The sequence below is a fragment of the Eulemur rufifrons genome, chromosome 5 (genome assembly GCF_041146395.1).
Source record: "Eulemur rufifrons isolate Redbay chromosome 5, OSU_ERuf_1, whole genome shotgun sequence".
Taxonomy (NCBI): domain Eukaryota; kingdom Metazoa; phylum Chordata; class Mammalia; order Primates; family Lemuridae; genus Eulemur; species Eulemur rufifrons.
This window is the reverse complement of record NC_090987.1, coordinates 44,505,346-44,526,735: the sequence shown is the minus strand read 5'-3', so window position 1 is coordinate 44,526,735 and position 21,390 is coordinate 44,505,346. Positions and strand designations below refer to the sequence as shown.

General features: G+C 33.5%; 1 protein-coding gene across 1 annotated transcript in view; it reads right to left on the bottom strand.

Moving 5' to 3' along the window:
• SMCHD1 (structural maintenance of chromosomes flexible hinge domain containing 1) overlaps positions 1-21,390 on the bottom strand; it is a 137,393-nt gene that overhangs the window by 48,328 nt on the left and 67,675 nt on the right. The window contains exons 20-29 of the mRNA XM_069468214.1: positions 21,224-21,368; positions 16,438-16,534; positions 14,618-14,690; positions 12,530-12,669; positions 11,758-11,892; positions 9,278-9,505; positions 5,653-5,801; positions 4,631-4,719; positions 3,862-3,980; positions 782-949 (exon numbers count right to left, since the gene is read on the bottom strand). Of these exons, the coding sequence (XP_069324315.1) occupies positions 782-949; positions 3,862-3,980; positions 4,631-4,719; positions 5,653-5,801; positions 9,278-9,505; positions 11,758-11,892; positions 12,530-12,669; positions 14,618-14,690; positions 16,438-16,534; positions 21,224-21,368 (1,343 nt within the window). The remainder of the gene's footprint in view (positions 1-781; positions 950-3,861; positions 3,981-4,630; positions 4,720-5,652; positions 5,802-9,277; positions 9,506-11,757; positions 11,893-12,529; positions 12,670-14,617; positions 14,691-16,437; positions 16,535-21,223; positions 21,369-21,390) is intronic.

Sequence of the window (21,390 nt, the reverse complement as noted above, 5' to 3'; positions counted from 1 at the left end):
TTGAGGTCAGGAGTTCGAGACCAGCCTGAGCAAGAGCGAGATCCCCGTCTCTACTAAAAATAGAAAGCAATTAGCTGGCCAACTAAAAATATATATAGAAAAAATTAGCTGGGCATGGTGGCGGATGCCTGTAGTCCCAGCTACTCGGGAGGCTGAGGCAGGAGGATCGTTAAGCCAAGGAGTTTGAGGTTGCTATGAGCTAGGCTGACGCCACGGCACTCACTCTAGCCTAGGCAACAAAGCCAGACTCTGTCTCCAAAAAAAAAAAAAAAAAAAAAAAAAAGAATCAACAAAAGTAGGATTTGACAGCTATCTGCAAAATTAGTATTTAAGATTTAAGTATTTGAATAGGAAGGCATACTGAAGTACTTATGGGTATAATGGCTTGATGTCTGAGATATGCTTTTTAAAAATCTAACAAAAAAGTTTTAGTGTAGTGTGAGAAAACAAACAAAATTGGCAAAAATCAGTAACTGCTAAAACTGGGTAGGCACATGGGGGTTGATTATACTATTCTTTTTACTTTTATGCATGTTTGAAAATTTCTATAACATAAGTTTCAAGATTTGAATTATTACACTAATTTTTTACAAACTAGGATACAATGATGAATTAAATAATGAAGTATTAAGACACAGTACCTTGCGTTCTTATTATTGTTAGTTAAGACTGTTTCTTGTTACTTCAACAACAAAATATACCTACTCTGATCCACTGACAATTTGAAAGTAATAAGTCATGTGATATTAAATTCTTTTAGTCAAGATATGAAGTTACTTACCTCCTTTAGTTCTGGCCAGTCTATTAGGAGAAGTTTAGCTGGAGGTCCAGAAATTAGCTGCACTCGAATAAAGTCAGAAAACTCACGCCAAGTAAAACAAAGATCCTTATTTCCAGGAGGACCTGGAATAAATCTGATGCCTCTTACACTTATACTTTGTGTGTTTTCCTAGGGAGGAGAAAGTACATTGAGAAAAGACGGGGATATCACTTAGTTTTCAGAAAGTGAAATAAAATGTTTTGTCATTATTCCATGGGCATACAGATATGTTTCTGGCTAACATAACAGCAAATAAATTGCACCATGCCAATAGTGGCACACCATAAATTTTATTTTTGAGAGAGGAGAGACTAAATTTTTTAAAAGGGGGGGGATCTAAAAGGTTACTTTTTCTTTTCCTAATTTCCTTCTTGCTTAAAACATCTCCTTTTTGCTACCCAAATAGCCAAGCATGTTCCTGCTCAATAGCCTTTGCATTTGTTCTTTCCTTTGTTTGCAACATTCTTTACCAGATATCTAAATGGCTTTTCTTTAGTTTTTAGCACATAATACCTTAATAAGAAGGGTCCTCTTGACTACCCTACTTAATGGCACACTATGCCCTTCCTTATTTTATCTATCTTTTTATCACTTATTTCTTATCATTGCATGCCCATGACAAGATGATCCCCACAAAGGTAGGGCTTTGATTTGCCACTGCTCAATCTGTTACTTAGAATAAAGCCTAACATATCATATCAATGGGAATCAATGAAACGTGCCCATAATCTTTTTTAATGTGACTGAATGATATAACTGATTTCATACTGGCACGAGCGCTGTAGTATTCACATTTTAACACTGACCCTTAATGATATAATCATTTTAAATTTCTACTGGTACAAATCCACTTCATTAAAATTTTAAAATCAGAGATAAGACCTAATGTTTTATATTCTGAAACAACAATTTGCAGTACATTTTATGTAAAAAAAAAAAAATCACTGTAAAATAACCAAAACTATCCTAAAGCCCCAATGAACACAGAATTTTTCAATATTTGGAAAATAAATATATATTCATTAGTAAAATGTATTAAAAATTCAAATATGTAACGTCTATCCTAGGATTCCACATTTAATAGTAAAACAGCCAAAAGCCGTACTGAAGAGGTGATTCCTTTTTTAAGTCGTGCTAGAAGTTGTTCTGGTTTTATTTCAGATCTTGAAAATGAAACTGCATTTATAAACTATAGGTAAGTACAAACAGAATTAAATATAAAATTCAGAAAATAAGCCAAGATAGTATATATCAGTTGCACAAAATGAAAGAAGCAGAAAAAAGTCCACTTGGCTGGAGTGTAATGAGATATGAGGGGAGAAAGATGTGATATTATGCTGGGTAGAATATTATAGGGTATTACAACAAGGCCATATTAGGGCAATGGATTTTTCTTCGCCTTTTTGAGACATAGTTTCGCTCTATCGTCCCAGCCAGAGTGCAGTGGCGTCATAATAGCTCACTTCAACCTCAAACTCCTGACTTAAGCAATTCTCCTATCTCAGCCTACTGAGTAGAGCTGGGACTATAGGCAAGCACCACCATGCCCAGCTAATTTTTTTCTATGTCTTTGTAGAGACAGGGTCTCGCTCTTCCTCAGGCTCGTCTCGAACTCCGGACCTTAAGCAATTCTCCCACCTCAGTCTCCCAGAGTGCTAGGATTACAGGTATGAGCCACCACACCCGGTCAGCAATGGAGTTTAAATGTAGTATAGTGTAAAATGCTGACAGATCTAATGGGTAGCATGAGAACTGAAAACTGACCACTGATTTGGTCAGGTGGAACAGAGCAGAAAAACATGATCAGAGTGGCTTGCTACAGAATGACAGAAAAGCATGTAAAAACAGCGCATACAGCTCTTCCAAGGAGTTTTACTATAAAAAGGAGGAAGGCAGTAGATAGATAGGAATACAGGACCAAAGGAAGTTTTGGTGGTGGATTTTTTTTTTTTAGATTAGAGACATTATAGCATGTTTACATGCTGATGGGAAGGAACAAATAGAGAGGAAAACTGAAGATGTAGGAAAACAGGTTACAATTTAGGAGCAATTAGGTAAAAGAGGATAGGAGCCTGTGCACAGAGTGATAGGAAGCAGGGATTCTTCACGCGTAACAACGGGTACACATTTATTTTCTGATTCCATCTACACATACAGTGTAGCTAGATAATGGAAGACTAAAAGTCAAAGAACAGACTTGATCATTGTACAGGAAACAAAACATCATTAAAAGTTCCTCAACAGTGAAAGTGGTCTTCTGAAAATTACAAAACAATAATATAACAGATTAGTAGAGAGAGAAACTCTAATTAGAAAGGGCAACATGTAGGCTACTGTTGTGATTATCCTGTTAAGTAAAAAAGTGTAAAGGAGGCTCTCAAAGGAAGAAGAGTTTTAAAAAGCATTCAGTACTCGAAATGAATTCAACTTCCCTTAGACCCGTGAGATCTTCTTTCTCACCCACTCTGGCCAGGCAGGTTCCTTGAAGACCCAGCTCCAGCTTATCTATTTCCCTAAAGCTGTCTCTGACCTCTCCAAGCAGAGTACATTATGCTTGTTTATTTTATACTGAAAGAATTCCACCAGGGATTTTCTTTTTCAAGCTAACCTGAATTAATTGCACAGTTGTAAACCTTAACAATTAAGGTTTTCTGGATCAATATCGTGTTAATTCAGGTGTGAGCACCAAGAAATTTTATTTAAACAGCTACTTGAAATACTATCACTATATATATACACATATATATATCCCAAAGTATTTATGGATGAAATGGTATGATGTCTTGAATTTGCTTCAAAATGATATGGCATAAAGAGAAATGATGACTGTTGAAGTTGAATGATGAGAACACAAGAATGACTCACATTTTTCTGTTTTTGCATGTGTTTGAAATTTTTCATTATAAAAGCCTTTTAACTACCTTTTATGACTTTTCATTTAAAAACTAAAATCAAACTTTTTAGTTATTTTAGGTTTTCCAAAACTTTTTGTGATACATAAAACAATGGAATAAAGCAACTCTCACAGAAGGTAGCCATACCTGAAAAGTAGTTGTCAAATTTGAGGTATCAAGTCCAACACCAGCAATTGACAAAGCAGATAAAGAACTTGGTGAAAATGCTTGAATCTGATTTCCATACTGATCTGTAATTATTATAACTTAAAAAAAAGTTTTATTTTAGTGTTACTTTTTAATGAAAGATATATCTATAATACACTTAATAAAAATATGCTTAGAAACTTACTCTTTGCTCTCTTACTAAATTTTTTGGAATATAATGATTAAACAATATCAAGAATCTACATAAGTGCAATTCAACAAGATGCTATGTTAATCAGATTTTATTAAAGGTAATATTTTAATATTGTGTAATTTTCTAGATATAAGAAAAATTACATAGGAATTCATTTACTTTACACGTTTTTTTTTTAATTGCTTCTGAGAGACATGATCTCGCTAAATTTGCCCTGAACTCCTAAACTTAAGCAATCCTCCCACCTCAGCTTCCCAAGAGTCTATAGGCACACACCACTGGACCTGGCTTAATATACACTTTTAATATTCATTATTATTACAGATTCTAACAAAAGCAAAGATCTTTTCAACAAAATATTTTTGCCAAACTGATTTCAAAGGTATGTCAGCCTAGGCAAAAATAGTCAAAATACTTCCATCTTATCCAACAATGGATTTTAAACCAATAATACTATATACACCCAAAGCTTTCCTCTCAGATTATGTATGCTAAAACCTCAATGTAAGAAACATCATAAAAGTGATTTAACAAAAGAAAGCAGGCCATACTTACCTATTTCTCCTTGTAGCTCTTGGCCCATCTGTACTGTTTTTCCTCCTTTTAACTCACATTTTAAATGCTTAGGTTCATCAGGAAGAGGTCTGAAATTGGTTAACCAGTTAAAAGATTTAAGTTACACCATTAATTGTAGGAAAAAATTAAAATAGTCCCAGTACACTAAAGAGTAACATATATATAATGTTTACATTCTGAAACTCAAATATAGTAAAACCTTTCCAAATACCTCAATTTATAGAACATGGCTATTAACTCAAAAGGAAATAGGGAAAAGATAGTTTAAGATATTAAGAATATGGACAAAAACCACATGGAAATGTTAAATTATAATATCTATGCTGTATTAAAAGGAAATTATGACAAGAGAACACTGAGACAACAGATGGGTCAGTAAGAATAACTCATCAAGAGATCTGACTATGGTCACAAAGTAGCATATTTGAAAATTTAATCTCAAACACAGAACTGTGCTAAATGTTGGGAATAATATGGAAATGGGTAAAGGAATTAAAGGGCAAGAGGTAACTAGAAAAGAGGTGTCCAAGGAATTGACAGGCCAGGGTAGAGGATAGGTTTTTCTATGTATTTATGTAAGTCCTTCCCTTTTCCATGAGTTCTACGTGTTAACTTTGGTTGGACTTTCAACTTTGAAAATCCTCACTAACAATGAAAGAATTTTTCCTTCTGAACTACATTGACTAATTATACTGTATCTTTTGTATTTCTCATGTCTTTGTCATTTTGCAGGTATTTTAGTTGTTGCTTGCACTAGGAGGACTTTCCTTTAATGAAGGTTCTAGTTCTTCCAACTACTAAAGGGCCAATTTGGTACAGGGGCACAATGATAAGAATTAATCACTATCTCCAATGAAGCTTTAATCCAAAGACAATCTATCATATTTCATGAAAATTTTGTATTTTCTACATTAAAAACAACTTTCATACATGTACTGAAATATTTTTGTTGCTGTATGCTAAAACTTAAAATACCTCAAAACATAGTTAAGTCCACAAACCTTACTGTAAATGCACTTTCCAAAGACACATGATCATCTTGGAATGAAACCTGGCAATAGCGCATATCTTTTACAGATGTTGGTACCTGTACATCAGGAAGTAGACCCTGTACCAAGTGTTCTTTGTTAATCTCGGGAGTCCAGTTAACCTAGGAGAAAATTACAGATTTAAGAATAATACAAAGCTTAGTCTACCTCATGCCCTCGAGGCTATTGCCACCTCTCTTACTGAAGATTCTTAAAGCTAAATTATAACCCATCCTCCTCACCCCCAAGAAAAAAGAAAGCCCTCTTATGACCAGAAATGACAGTGCTTCATATATTACTATGAAAGAAAAGTATCCTTTGTCTTTCGTGTTAATGTTGCCATTATCTTTCAGTGCAATAAAATAAAAATTCTTAAGTCATTTCATTAGACCTTTGCCACAAAATAATCACTGTGCTCATTAAAGTTTAAAAATAACACATAGATCATATCACGAGATCTATTCTGAAAAGTAATATTTGGTTGTTTTTCTAAAAGAATCTTATTTATCGAGGTTTTGAACAAGATCTATGTAGACCCTTATTTAGCAACGTGAGAAAAGAGGTTACATTCACTGATATAACTTCCATCCTTCTAGCCACCTTTTTTTATTTTAACTCCTTCTTGGGTACTTTTAGACCTACTTTAATTTTACATCTCTTTCATCCCATATTTTAATTTGTTCTGTAATTAATACTTTTCCAAGTTGATTATCCTACTCTGTCATACTTTTAAACTTCCAATCCTTTCTACTTAAGAATTTTTAGTTCCTTTCTGCTTTTAGCCTTCTATAGTTGTGATTTTTAAGATCACTGATCGTCTGATTACTGTTTCCTAGTCATGCTGCTCTAACATTTTTAGTTACCTTTTAAACCATCTTTATTCCCGGTTCTTCTTTATTATACTTTTCTTTCTCTAATAATGGAGGTTAAGAAGCAAACAGGAGTTATACAAAAATGATAAAGGCTTTCTCCCCTTGCCTAAGCTATGCTATCCCTTCAATGGATTCTGACTGAGCTCAGTTCAAGCTGACTTCCCTCTATCTGGGGAACACTACAAAACAGCTGTAAAGGCTGTACATTTAACTTAAGAAAAGAGCAGTAATCACTATCTTTTGCTGTCAATGAAGAGGTACATGTTTTAAAATCTTTTGTACCCAAGAAATATGTAACTACTATATTTCAGGCAAAATGCAGGCCACAAGCTTAGAAAATAGGAAAGAGAGGGTACTATGTATAGGGAGAGGCTCTCCATTCAATGTTTTTCTAAATCTTGATAAGAACCCAGGAAGTGGAAGCATTATTGTGAGAAAGCAAGGAAGAGTTCAGAAGAAGTCAGGTCTCTGGCACCACGTTTAAACCACTCACCTTCGAATCTGCTGATACCAACAAAAATGGCCTGCCTCTCTTCTAAACAGGATAAAGATTATTTCTCTCTCAGTCCTCCCTTCCCTCATTATGAAGGGGAAAAAAATAAACTGCCTGGAGCAATTGTTCCAAATAAGATTCTTAAAACAAAGTCAGTTGAACCTCTGCTAAACAATCCTTTTAAAATATCAGATCCTATACCTGGAAATTCAAGATGGGTAGGGTATACCAGTGTGAAAGAGTAATGTCCCCACAATGGCAACTTTTCAAAAATTTACTTAATTGAGACCCCTTACACAATGTTGGCTCTCCTAACATGGGAGGATGTTTATCTCTAATTGCCTCAAAAACCCAGTTAGAAAATTATTTTCTCACACTCAAGATTTAAGGAGTTTTATTTCTATAGACATTAAGGGAAAAAGTATAGTCAGTTCTGCTATAATGCTTGCTTTAAAAATACAAATATTTTCCAATGCAATTAACATATTAGCAAACGATTTAAACATAAAGTAAATTTCATGTTTGCTTAAGCACAATTTCATCCATGAAAAAAAACGAGGTGAACACAGTACACTTGAAAGGATAGTCTTGTTAATAAACTAGCTAACAGAGAAAGATAAAATATCAAACACAAAGTAAGAGGAATAAACTCAAAGCACAACTGCCCTTTTGTTTTGTTTAATTAAACATCTGAGACTCAACTCTTTGTCTTTTAAGATTAACCACCTGCAGGTATCTCTAAGCCTTTCTTTTCACAGCCTTAAAGAGCCCTAAGCAGACAGCAGGGGTGTGAACTCCCCATTCCAGCTCTTGCCAGAACCACATTTCAAGGACCCTATAAACAGGCCTCACAGAGAAGGAAAAAAATAGTAAAAATAAGACACAGCAGCTTCACAGCTATTTGTGCTATCAGTTGGCAGCACTTTCTGTTTCTTTGCCCCCCTAATAGAAACCCCAAATACCTTATCCCCACGCCCATACTTCTTTCTTTATGTGCCCTTCTCACACTTTGAGAAGTAAAATAAACTTTCTTTCTTTAAAACTATTCCAATTGTTGTGCTGGGGAATCTTTCTCCACCTGCATATGAATTTACACCCTAAAAAACACTGTATCCAACTGAACCAAACCATGTGGGAATACACAAAACAATGAACCTCAAAACACCTACCAGTCACCTCAGTTGACTGGGTGTTATGAGACACACTTATGCACATCTAGTGTTACAACTTTCTGTCCAATTTCAGATCACCCTCCTTCCACCACTTCACAGAAACCCACAAGCTGCAACCCTTCCTGCAACTTCCACAAGCAAGGTATACTGCCATATTAGTATGGTATTTATGTACTTCTTACCATTTAACATGCATTACTATTACTGCTTTTGTCATTGTTTTAGTAGGTTCCTATCTTTTTTCTTAATGGGTTACTGATGAAGTTTGAGAATTATGCCTCTAATTTCCATTTCCCCCATAAGCCCTGTGATTTTTATTGCACAATTTTGCACAGCACAGTGATTTTTAGGAATGCATGTGTCTTGTTATAAAAGAAATGACTGCACTTTGAAAGATGCAAGCATAGATTGTCCACCTTCGCCTTTAACAGATATTTTGTTTAGTGCCTTCAGAATAAATATAAATTTATTACTTGGTAAAGTAGTAATCTTGATTATGACCATGGAAATACAGCCTGTCAGGAAGTGTACAACTAAACAAAATGCCAAAAACTGGAAATTTTGTTTTAACATTGGAATCATTTTTTTTTTTTTTTTTTTTGAGACAGAGTCTCACTCTGTTGCCGTGAGTGAGGCTAGAGTGAGTGCCGTGGCGTCAGCCTAGCTCACAGCAACCTCAAACTCCTGAGCTCAAGCGATCCTCCTATCTCAGCCTCCCAAGTAGCTGGGACTACAGGCATGCGCCACCATGCACGGCTAATTTTTTCTATATATATTTTTAGCTGTCCATATAATTTCTTTCTATTTTTAGTAGAGATGGGGTCTCGCTCTTGCTCAGGTTGGTGGAATCATTTTTCTAAGTACAATTTTGTTACATATGAATCATACACATTTTAATCTGGTCTACCAAAAAATGCTTATTTAGACTAGAGTTTGAAATAATAGTATGATTGTTCTGTGATAAGCTGCATCCTAAAGGCTACCCATAAAACTTCTTGTTCAGAGTCTTTCACATATAAAATGAAAAAAGTTCTTACAAATTATCAATCTGAGATACTTACTTTAATTTTTTCTGCTAAAGCTGATGTTATGTTGATTTCTCTTTCTCCCTCATCATACATTTGAAAAATAAGATTACGCATAATGTCGCCTGCTATCCAATTAACCTCATCCTGATGTTTGATCTGGATTGCCTTTTGTCCTTCCAAGCTGAATATCTGTAGTCTTGCAACATGGCTACTGGGAAGCAACTTAATAGTCTTCTCCACAGGTGGCACATCTTTAAAATTCTAGGAAGAGAGGAAAACACAAATATATACTGAGTGGTGTCTGCACTGAAACTTTCTTTTATTTATTTATTTATTTATTTATTTTTTACTTTATGGTGAATCCTTTATACTGTTGAAGTTAGTTTCAATATAATGGAAGAGCTTCTTATATACTGTTATATTCACAGGTTTTGTCATTAAGAAGGTATTGTACTATTGGTAATTCCGTATTTTATACCAACAGGTTATAAATGACAGTGGCCACATTCTTAAAACCAAAAACAAGTATATTTGGACTAAAAGGATTCCCTTCTCCTTAATTTCTGAATTTATTTAAAAGTTTTGCAAACTTATTTTAATCCATCCATGTCACATATTTCATGACTAGCATTTATTAAGAATACAGATGTAAGCGCTTTCCATAAAATTGGAGACAAATAGCTGACACAGAAATACACTATTTAGTGGTAACAGGTTACACTGAGGCTTTCAGTGTTTTTTCAATTCAGCACACGTTGAGGTAAGTGAACAAGGTTGCTCACAGCCAGAGAAGGGATCTAGATGCCCTGATCTATATTTTGGCATACTCATAATTTTTTTTCATATTCATAATTTATTATTGGCATACCAGTATTCTACAGATCAGTGAAGAAGAGCTGGATTATGCTACATAAACTGATTAAGGCACACAAAATTAAAACATTACATCATTATTTCACAATCTACATACAGTGCATTCCACAGCATACCCTAAATTTAAAATAAGTTTAACCAGAAAATACCTTTACAATCTTCCTTAACTCATGTCTCCTTTCTCACCCAGTTGCAGCCATTCCTATGGAAACCCATACAAGTGACTGATGATTTATTTAAAATTCATACCTCACAGAATATCAGGGAAATAACCCATCCTCTGTTACAAGTATATCTTACCTTCTTGACTCTTTAAACTCAAGAGTTGCTACCTTTGGATAACATTTTATAATTAAATATTACAGGATATACTGTGATATTTAACTGACTCAGATTGTTGGTCTTATGCCTGCTGCTGCTCGGTAGTATTTACATAAATCCTAATGCTTGTTGCTCTTGTCTCCATGTCCAGATTTCTCCCTAATTCCAAGTCCTGATCTTTTGCAAGACAGTATGCTCAAAAATGCTACCCACATTATTGCATAAAGGAAATGCATAATAAAGACTTTAAGTGTATCAAAAATAACCAGTTCGAAAATAACTGGAATAAAGTTAAGAGTCATCTCATTCTAATTAAATAAATAAAAGAAATCTTCTACCCTTTTGAGACTGAGGATATATTAATAATTGATGTATAATTAGCAGGAAAATATGAGCTAACAAAGCAATTAGGTTATCTATCACTTACCATACCAATTCTTAAGAAATCACATGAATTTTACTTAAGAATTGTTATCCCATTCAGCAACCTGAGGAGAGTGACTACTTATAGCACCTTCTTCCATGTTGGTTTCACCATCAGTCAAGATGCATCTCCAATAAAAAGTATACTACTAGCAAATTATAAGGAAATCCCTATTTGCAAAAATACTAATAAAAAACTATGTATTCATAAAAATTAAACACACAAATTAAAGGTTTATATGTCCTTCAGTGGTGTTTTAAATAGGGATATTTACCAAACTTTCTAAGAAACAAATGTGAATAACAAAAAAACAAAAGAACAAAAATAAAATGATGCATTTTAATATAAGAAAAAAAATTTTTTTGGAAAATATAAATCAATAATACCTACAGATACTATAAAAGGTTTCATCAAGACAATTACTACCAGCCTGAGCAAGAGCGAGACCCCGTCTCTACTAAAAAATAGAAAGAAATTATATGGACAACTAAAAATATATATATAGAAAAATTAGCCGGGCATAGTGGCGCATGCCTGTAGTCCCAGCTACTCGGGAGGCTGAGGCAGGAGGATCGCTTGAGCCCAGGAGTTTGAGGTTGCTGTGAGCTAGGCTGACGCCACGGCACTCACTCTAGCCTGGGCAACAAAGTGAGACTCTGTCTCAAAAAAAAAAAAAAAGAAAAGAAAAAAAAAAAGACAATTACTAATATTTGATAGAAAACATTAAACCAGTCATTACACCATTTCATGTTGCCTTTTCTTCTCTTTGGCTACAAGAACCACAAATATCTCCTTTTTAAAAGTTAAATAACTTTGCATAGAATACTATAAAACTGTTAAACACTATTTGTATGAAGACTCAATATAATATCAGTGAGTAATAGTAATAACTTACGGGTATTTCAATTCTTGCTTTAAGCGTCTGGTCTTTTTTAATATTCTGAACTTGAATTGCAGATCCTGTTAAAATACTGGTTCCAGAACTACTGCAATCCACAACATAGACTGGAAGGTTTGGAGCACCTGAAAACTATTTGAAGGATGCAAAATAAGACTCAAATAAAATGCAATTGATTATTTAACAATTGTTTACATTTTCAAAAATTCACTACAACTCCTATTTCTGGCTATAATTCTAAAATTCTGGAAAATTCTAAATATAACTCACTGAAATTCTAGAAAATTTCTGTAAAAAAATAATTTTCTATAATGCTAGGTAAAATTTATCTGTTTTGGAAGGACAACCAACTTCTTCAATCATTATTCTTTTCTTTTTTACTTTAACTGGGCTTTCCTTTTCTTTTTGTGGTCTTTTACTCACTTTCATTTAACCATCTATTCACATTCCTGAAAGACATTTCCATCATTCTATTCACAAATAAAATATTTCATCTGAAATGAGGGGGATGTAGGCAAGGGAGGAGAGGAAAAGAAACTTTCATCCATAAATTCCTTTAGGTAATTGGATATAGCTGGTATCTATATTGGCTTACGGATGGTGAAAAACCACTGGCAATGAGAGATTCCATAAATTCCTCCATGGGATAATAATTAAAGACTTAAATGCTAGGTAAGGTTTAGTACAAAGTAGCTAAAACATATAGCCATTGCCGTCTACTATGATGGGACTCAAAAATCTAAATATTCTTGTCTTCCAATAAGCTTACCTTACAATAAACAATCAATTTTGGTTGTGCTGTTATGTTGTCTGATTCATCTAATATTTCCACCTGAAATGGGAAAGCTGTTCCATTTTCTATAACTAAAATTTCAGAATCAGGTTTCACTTTCAATCGATGAGGGTGACCTATCAGGAAATTACATAATGAAATACACATACAGGTTTCAAAGACTGAAGTATGACAATATCAAAAGAAACAACATTAAAATTTAAAGACTTAATATTTTATAAATAATGCTAAGAAAAAAATAAGCAATGTCTATGTTTAATCAGTTCTATCCTGAAATGCACAGATTCTATATATGACGAGAGCTGTCTCAACTGTATAAAATACCTGGAGGCTATGCTTAGTTTTTCGCCACAAGTTATGACAGTGATAACTCATGTGAGAAATCACCTGAACAAGTAAAATCTTAAAAAGATCCTGGAGAAAAAAGTGTTCAAGAAGAAAATTGAAAGTTTATTAAACTACCTTATTTAATAACTTCAACTTTATATAATGACTGTTTTCTCCACCACAAGTAACTATATGCCTATTGTAGGTGTTCAAAGATTCAATTCTTGTGATAAGATAAGCAGGCCATTTACTGTTTAGATCGTCCACTACCTTTGATGTCTAAGCAAGTTACACCACAAGTTCCCTCTAAGACTAATAAAAGAGGGTTTATACTTCTGCAGTAAGCCAATCTGATTTGTTCTATAAACAAATGTTTTAAAATTCAATTTACACTAAATACTGGTAACAGACACATACAGAGACAGTTATTGGAAACACTTATTTTATTTTGTAATAATACTAGCTGATATTTATTATTTACTATATGCCAGACACTGTGCTAAGTTTTAAGGATTATTCTCATATAAACCTCACAATAATCTTAATGAAGAAGGCACTATTAACTATCCCCATTTTATAGGTAAGGAAACTGTGAGCAGAGACATTAAGTATTTTGTCCAGGTCACAAGGGTAGTAAGTGGCAGACTTGGGTTTAAATCCTGGTTTGTAATTTGAAACCCCTTGACTTTTATCACTATACCATGCTACTTTCTACTTTACCATTTTGCCCTAAAATTCCCCCAAAATGTCAGATCTAGTTACTAAGAATTTTACTACCCAAATCCATACTTTTTAGCTAAACTCTGAAATAAATGTATACATGTTTATTAATATGTAACGATTTTTTTCTTACACTTCTACAGTTGTGCCAATTTTTAATTCTTTATCAACTCATGCTTGAGAGAAACCTCAAACAGTTTGAATTTGTGAAAGTAAATACCTAATAGTTTCTTTTTGCTTAAAACCAGTATAAAAGGTCACATGTGGACAAAGATATGATCATGATATTGTTAATATCAGAGCTAAAGCTTATATGCTAAGCACTGGTTTAAATGCTTTACAGATACAGGCAGTTCTCACTTTGTACAGTATCAATATTGGGAGTGTGTCCTCCATTCAGTACTCCAGAACCATGCAAAGCGAGGACTGCCTGTATTAACTCACTTAATCCTCACAACCACCCTATGAGAGTGCATATTATCTCATTTTACACATGAGGAAATGGAGGGATAGAACAAGTTAACCTAGATTCAAAAATCAGAAGGGCCAACTCCACAATGTACTCTTTGAACCTCTCCAACAGATTGCCTCCCAAATTAGCCAGCATTTTCTATCCTGTGTAACTTTACTGCAACCTAATTTTTTCAAGTTAAGTCATTATCAAATTAACTTAGTAAAAATGACATTAGAAGCTTTTCTTCTTAAAATATGAAATAGTTGTATCAACAAAAGGTAAAGGACAGGCCCAGTTCTTTAATAATATAAGCCTAATATATATTTCCCTAGAAATAGTTCCCGAATACATTTCTAATATTCAAATTTTTCTCAAGATTCATCAACATCATCTTAAAATTTCCTTTTTAAGAACTATTCATTTCTGTCAGTGCTGTTTGACATTCAAATGTATTTTCAAGACTTGTATCATTACCAATCCCTCAAAAAACTCCAACTTTATAAGTATCATTATTTATAAGAATATTGTTTGAAAAGTAATTAGGAATATTTCTTTAATATTACCAGGTAGTAATCTGATTTTCAAAATTTGAGAGTCTTCTTTTAAACCCGGCAGGATAACCTTCAGGTTGTAATTCTGTTGAAAAAAATTGTAAAAATTAAACCCAGGTCCTAAATACACACTTAAGTAGTTTGGCCTCAATTCTAATTTATTTTTTGCTTTTCATTTTCATACCATAATAAAAATCTACTCACCAATTTTATATTTACTAAAATTATCTAATCTATATATGTAACAAATTCAGAGGAAAAACTTAACCAACCAATACTGCTTCCTTCTACATGATAATCTCTTCAAACTCAAAACGTATAACTTCTGAATTATTATCAGAAAAATGTGAAATAGTAAAGTGCAAAGAAACAAAAATCTCAAAATTTCTAAATTCAATGTGGTATTCTGGATTGGATCCTGGAATAGAAAAATAACATTAGGCCAGGCACGATGGCTAATGCCTGTAATCCTAGCACTCTGGGAGCCCAGGAGAATTGCTCCTGGCAGGAGCTCCGAGGCAGGAGCTCCGAGGCAGGAGAATTGCTTCAGGTCAGAAGTTTGAGACCAGCCTGAGCAAGAGTGAGAGCCCATCTCTACCAAAAATAGGAAAAAAATTAGCTGGGTGTGGTGGTGTGCACCTGTACAAGTCCCAGCTACTTGGGAGGCTGAGGCAGGAAGATCACTTGAGCCCAGGATTTTGAGGTTGCAGTGAGCTACGATGACACCACTGCACTATACGCAGGGCGAAAGGATGAGATTCAGTCTCAAAAAAAAAAAAAAAAGAAGAAAAAGAAAAAAGAGAGAGAGAGAGAGAGAAAAGAAAAATAACATTAACTGAAGACAATTGAATGATGTCCATAGTTTTGTTAACAGTATTGTGACAATGTTAACTTTTTAGTTTGTATAAATATATGAGGTTCTGTAAGACTTTAATAGAGGAAATTTCTATATGCAACCTCTCTCTGCTATCTTTGGATTCCTTCGTAAATCTAAAGTTATTTCAAAATAAAAAAAGTTTTTAAAATCTAGAAATCTCTTTAGTAAGTTTCTATTTCTAAAGTCAAATTTTCCATAAATTTCCAGTTCTTTTTCCAGAAAAATCTTAATTCAGAAAGATGTATAGAACTTGATCTTTGATTTGATTATACAAAGCAGTATATAGTACCTGAACAAATTCACATGCTCTATTTTAAGCATCATATTGATAGGGAAGTTTTTAGAATATGTACTCAAAGAAATGATACAGTAAAAAAGAGTCACTTATTATGCTACTAGTCATAGTGTCCCTGTCAGTCATTTAAATCTATTAGCTGCTTAATGTACTTAACTGAAAAATTACCTTGTTATGAGTTTATATCTTTACGTTTCCTAATTGTATTCCTCACCAAACATTTTCTTTTATCTAAACACCAAAGCAATATGTTTAAAGATGTGAGCTAGTTTCTCAAATTTGTTATTTTTGTTCTAAGAAAAACATTCAAAAAATGGATAAAAAAAAGTAATAGAGAGAAAAAAGAAAACAGTACAGTCCTGGATAACTGTGTTAATATAATGGCTTTGAATGTGACAAAGCTGGAATAGGGATGATGAAGACCACTGAAAAATATTTAAATCATAAATGTTTAAGCAACAACAGTAGTAAACATGGGAATTCTTCTTACATATATAACGGGTAAGCCAGGTGAAAAGATGCTGATTAATTCTTAAGGACCCAATTACTGTCATTTTGTTTATAAAAATAGGTCATTCCATTTTAAACTTCCTATTTCATATTTATCATATAAGAAATAAATACGTAGCAGGTATTATAAAATTTATATATAATGCTTACCCTGCCTTGACAAGAGTTTACAGGGCCCCTGGCTGTAACACCTCGAATTATACAATTTGGTCCTTTGGTTATTTCTTCATAATGTAAAGATAAACCACTGGAAAAAAAATAAGTTGTTTTTTAATTTCCTCTCAATTAACCTACAAACAAGCTGCAGATGTGTTTTGCTTTCCTATGTGCCATTGGCATGTTTAATTCATTTTTCTAATAAAATGTTTTTTTAAAATAGGAAGAAATAACTAAACAGAAGCAAATTCGCGTGAATTTCTTTTACAAAGAAAACTGATCCAATAAGTATTGACAAGTGATATCAATGGGCTAACCACTGAAAATAGTAGAATAGATATAATATAAAACTAAAACTGCACTTACTGAATTAGTAAAGATACAAGGCAGTCCACAATCCAGTGCTAGACCACGTATACAAGCCTAAGAAAAGGAAATACCAAAATAGGCCAGGACATTTTTAAATGATGTCCTCTTCTGCCTTAGCCACAGATTCCATCAAATCTTTTACCAGTGGGATTTTAGAGAATTTTTGGCACCTGTTACTAAACTTAGATAAAGTCTAAATAATCAAAGATAAACTTGTAATGACATAAACTGGTTAGAATATATACTGAGATTTCCTAATTTATTGCCATGAGCAATATAATTCCTAAATCAGCTTTGACCAAATGCAGATCTTTACAGTGGTAACCTTTTACTCTGTCAAAGGTAAAGAAAGGAAAAAAAAGTAAAAAACACACCATGATGGAGGAAAAGCCTAATTTTTCTGAAGAATAGAATTTAAATATTTACAGGTATTTTCCAAACAAACTGTAAAGCTCATTTGAAAAAAGATGTAAAGGGATACACAAGATAAAAAACAGACCCCCTGGGAAGGATGGCATATTAAACACACACATCTACTTTCACTATTACTTAAAACCCCACTAATATGACAATAAACAGATTTCTTTTATTTGTTATTAAAGGCAAACATAAAGAAAGGGTAGAAAGGAAAAAGAGACAGGAGACCAAAACTTATCTACTAGAAAGCAGGATAGGCCAGTGGAAAATGACTTAGCAGTCCCAAGAAAACTGAATCCTAAAACAGCAATAGAAAGACTGGAAATCAATTTATACCACAGAATCCCCAGGTACTGCTCAGGAACTGGTGGTACCAGAAACCTCTAGAAGTGGGGGCAAAAGGGAAAGCTTTAAAAAAAAAGTATTGGTGAAAGTTTAGATCCCAGACCTCTCTTCTCCATCTCTGGCAGATAACTAGCAGATTATCCTCTGAAAAGGTCAAATCAGAAGATCCCTGAACCAGGGACAGCAGATAAGCTGAGAAACAGGGTAAAATACTAAAAAGAACAGAAGAGGTAATCCTGAATGAATGTATATGGACACTGAGATCTCTCCTCCCCCACTCCCATGGCAGCCTTGTTCCTTGACTGGCTAGGAACTAAACTACTCACCTCTCCAGGCAAAAGATTGAAGATCCTTCTTTGAGGAAACTGCCCAGCCCAAGACCTAAAGATACTGACAACAGGATTTTCCCCCACCAAAATGCTCCAGACAGACATTCTACAGTTGAGTTCACACATTCTCAGAGTTTCCCATCAGCATTTAAGTTCTCTACTCCTTTACATGCAGATGGTCAATAACAAGATACATGAAGAAACCAAGAACAAACAAGAAAAAGCAACAAGTTGGAGACAACATAGAGTATCTGTATAGGTAAAACAAAGATTAAAAAAAAAAACAAAACCCAAACTACTATTTACTTTATCAGTGCAAAAAGGTATTACATTCATAAAATAGGATCTACAAAAGAACACTCAGAGAATCGGGACAAATTCATGGAGATTAAAAATATGATAGCAGAAAGGAAAAAAAATCAAAGATAAGGCTGAGAAAATATATCAGAAAGTAAATTAAGAAAAATAGAGAAACACTACAAAAAGCAAAGATCCAATCCGGAAGGTCCAACATCCAATAAACAAGGATCCTAGAAAGAGAAAACCATGATGACAGAAAGTGCAGAATGAAGTATTTCAAATAATGAAGAGATTTATACAAAGACATATCACTGTGAAATTTCACCCCCTTGAGAATGAAAAGTATATCCTATAAGTTAAGAGAATAGGAAATATATTTTTTTTAAAAAATCAAAATAAGCTTAAACTAATCAGCAACACTAGAAGCTAGAAAGAAAATAATGAAGCAATGCTTTCATATTTCTGATAGAAAGTAGTTTCTGGCTTATATTCAATCAATCAAGTATCAGGCTAGAATAAAGACATTTCACAGCAAAAATTGCACCTCACACTTACTCTTTCTCAGGAAACTAGTGAAGGATGTGCTTCAGCAAAATGAAAGGGACACGGGATTTTTAAAAACTACTGGAAATCCATGAAAGGTCAAATGCTAAATAAAATAAGCCTCTTAACAGTCTCATAAGTCTGGAATGTTTCCTCAGGGACCAAGAACCATCTCTTTGAAATGTAATTTAAAAAGATAATGTCCTACCTCCCAATTTCCTGGGAGACTATGAGACTAAACTCTGTTGTTGGCTTACTTCAAATTGCAGCCTCTAATCATAAAGATCCCATAAATTTAAGGATTTTATCTTGAAAGCATGGGATGTAATGGTTTGTATCCACTAAGCTATATAAAACAGCAACATTCCGTCTGTCTTTGCAAATCTCTTAAGCTGACTGCATCATAAAGCTATTTTCTTTCACTTCTACCATTAATGGAGAGGATTTCTGGGTTAAGAGAAAAGTTTTGTGTTTAATCCTATTTCCCCTACTGCCAACACAGAAGAAAGACAAAGACAATCCCCAGGATGAAGGTGGAGGAAGATCACAAAATGACAACTATGAAACCATAAAAACAATCTGTCCAAACAGAAGCACATCACAAGCTCAAAGAGAGATGTCTCCAAGAATATGAAAACTGATAGATTATCACCTAAACATCTTCAAAAGAGACTAGACAATTGGCAGAGACTTTAGGGTTTAACTTGTAATAAATTTAGCAAAGAAAAAAGTATAGTAACAATAAAGTTGTGAAATAAAGTAAGTAGAATTTCCATAATTGTAACAAAGTAAGGACTAAATACTGATCAAGTGAGAATAGAATTTTACAGAAGAATGAGGAACAGGAAAGATACCTATTTGTAATGAAGGTGGCAACAAGAGAGTATGTCCTCATTTTCCATGACCATAAGTCAAGAGGTAATGTCTAAAACTGAAAAATTTAATAGTAATATAAAAGTTACTTACACATATGGCAGTAGTCACCAAAAGAATCAAGTAAGAAAGCTGAAAGAGGTTCTCTGAGAAGTGGATTGTGGAGTAGGGAGAGGAGGAACCCTTCTGTTTTATGACAAGCTTAATCTATTTGATTCTTTAAGCCATATGCATGAGTAAATTATTTAAATTTAAATAACACTGAGAAAAACAAAAATAGCAAAGAAACCCACCCATTCAATGGTCCTACTTAATTGAAGATAAATTCATGTGAACATGCTACCAAATTTTTTTTAAAAGTCCAAAATCTTAAATATCACTATGTATATATGACAGAGACTTCATATGTAAGAATATTCTATCAAGGGTAAGGATGGAAGTTATAACAGATAATAGGTGTAGAATAATGCACTAATATTTTCCATTTGTGTCTAGACTGCATGTTTTTAGTGGTTTATTACTTAAATAAGTATTCAACTCTTCCATTGCTGTTTAATATTCAAATTGATGCAATATGTCAAAAAGATATTTATGACTTTTGGCAACTTGAACACAGAAATGTAAAAAACTAATTTTGACTATTTTTTATAACCATGTTATTACTTTTCAGAAACTTAACTATGGCATAACTTTGACACAACACTATCTCACTAGTCTGTCAACTTCTAGAAAGCAAATTTCCTTATTCACTTCTATATTGCCAGCTACCTGGAATATTACACCTTCTTAAAAGATTGAAAGTAAACAATTCTACCACAATGGGAAAAAAATACACAGGGACAACAGAAGAACGTATATATAAAAAGTATGCATAAAAAGACAAATTTGGCAGCCAATGCAAACAAAGAAATATGTAGCATTTATACAAATTAATGTTCAGAAGAAGAAACATAACTCATGCTCTTCAGACTGATCGGCAATTTCTTCCTGGCCACCTCAAAAAGAGGTGATTAAATAATGAACATCATCAGTAACATCAATGGACAGAGGTTAAGTCTCTCAGAGCTATTTCTTAAGGCAAGGGCTTGTAAGGGCTACTGAAGTGAGGACAAACTCTAAGGAAGGACCCAAATTTCCAGGGAAGGCATAAACTTTATTGTTATGGTTTTTAAAACACCAAAATTAACTGTATTGGCAGGTTAAAAACCTACTACTAGGTAATATCACTAAGTTTAAATGGCCATAATGTCTAAGTAAACAACAACAACAACAAAAGAAATACTGGTATTACTAACAGAATTGCCAGGAGACATCATATCATACTTGGAAAAGGAAATAGAGTTAAGAACTAAACACCTAAATAACTTCAACTGTAAATTCAGTCAGAAGATAAACTTCAGTGAAGCAACTTATATATGATACTGTAGTCACAGAAGACAGTTTGGAGCTAAATAAATCCCCCAGATATCATAAAATTCACTAAATGTTTTAAATGATAGTAACGAAGTTAAAAACTTCACACAAATAATTTAAGTTTAAAAAAAGAAAAGAGGGAATGCTTAGCAAATATGAAAAAACAAATACAAATTGATCCTTCAAATTACCTTGCTTCAAGAACTGGCTGAATATCAGTTACTAGTTGACTAGCATGACCAAATTCATCCTGAAACTCCAGAGGGATATTGAATGGAACTCCAACACGAAAAGGAGGATCCAGTAGACCAAATGAAAATTTCTCTGGCTTACCCTCTTTAACAAAAACAAAAGTGAA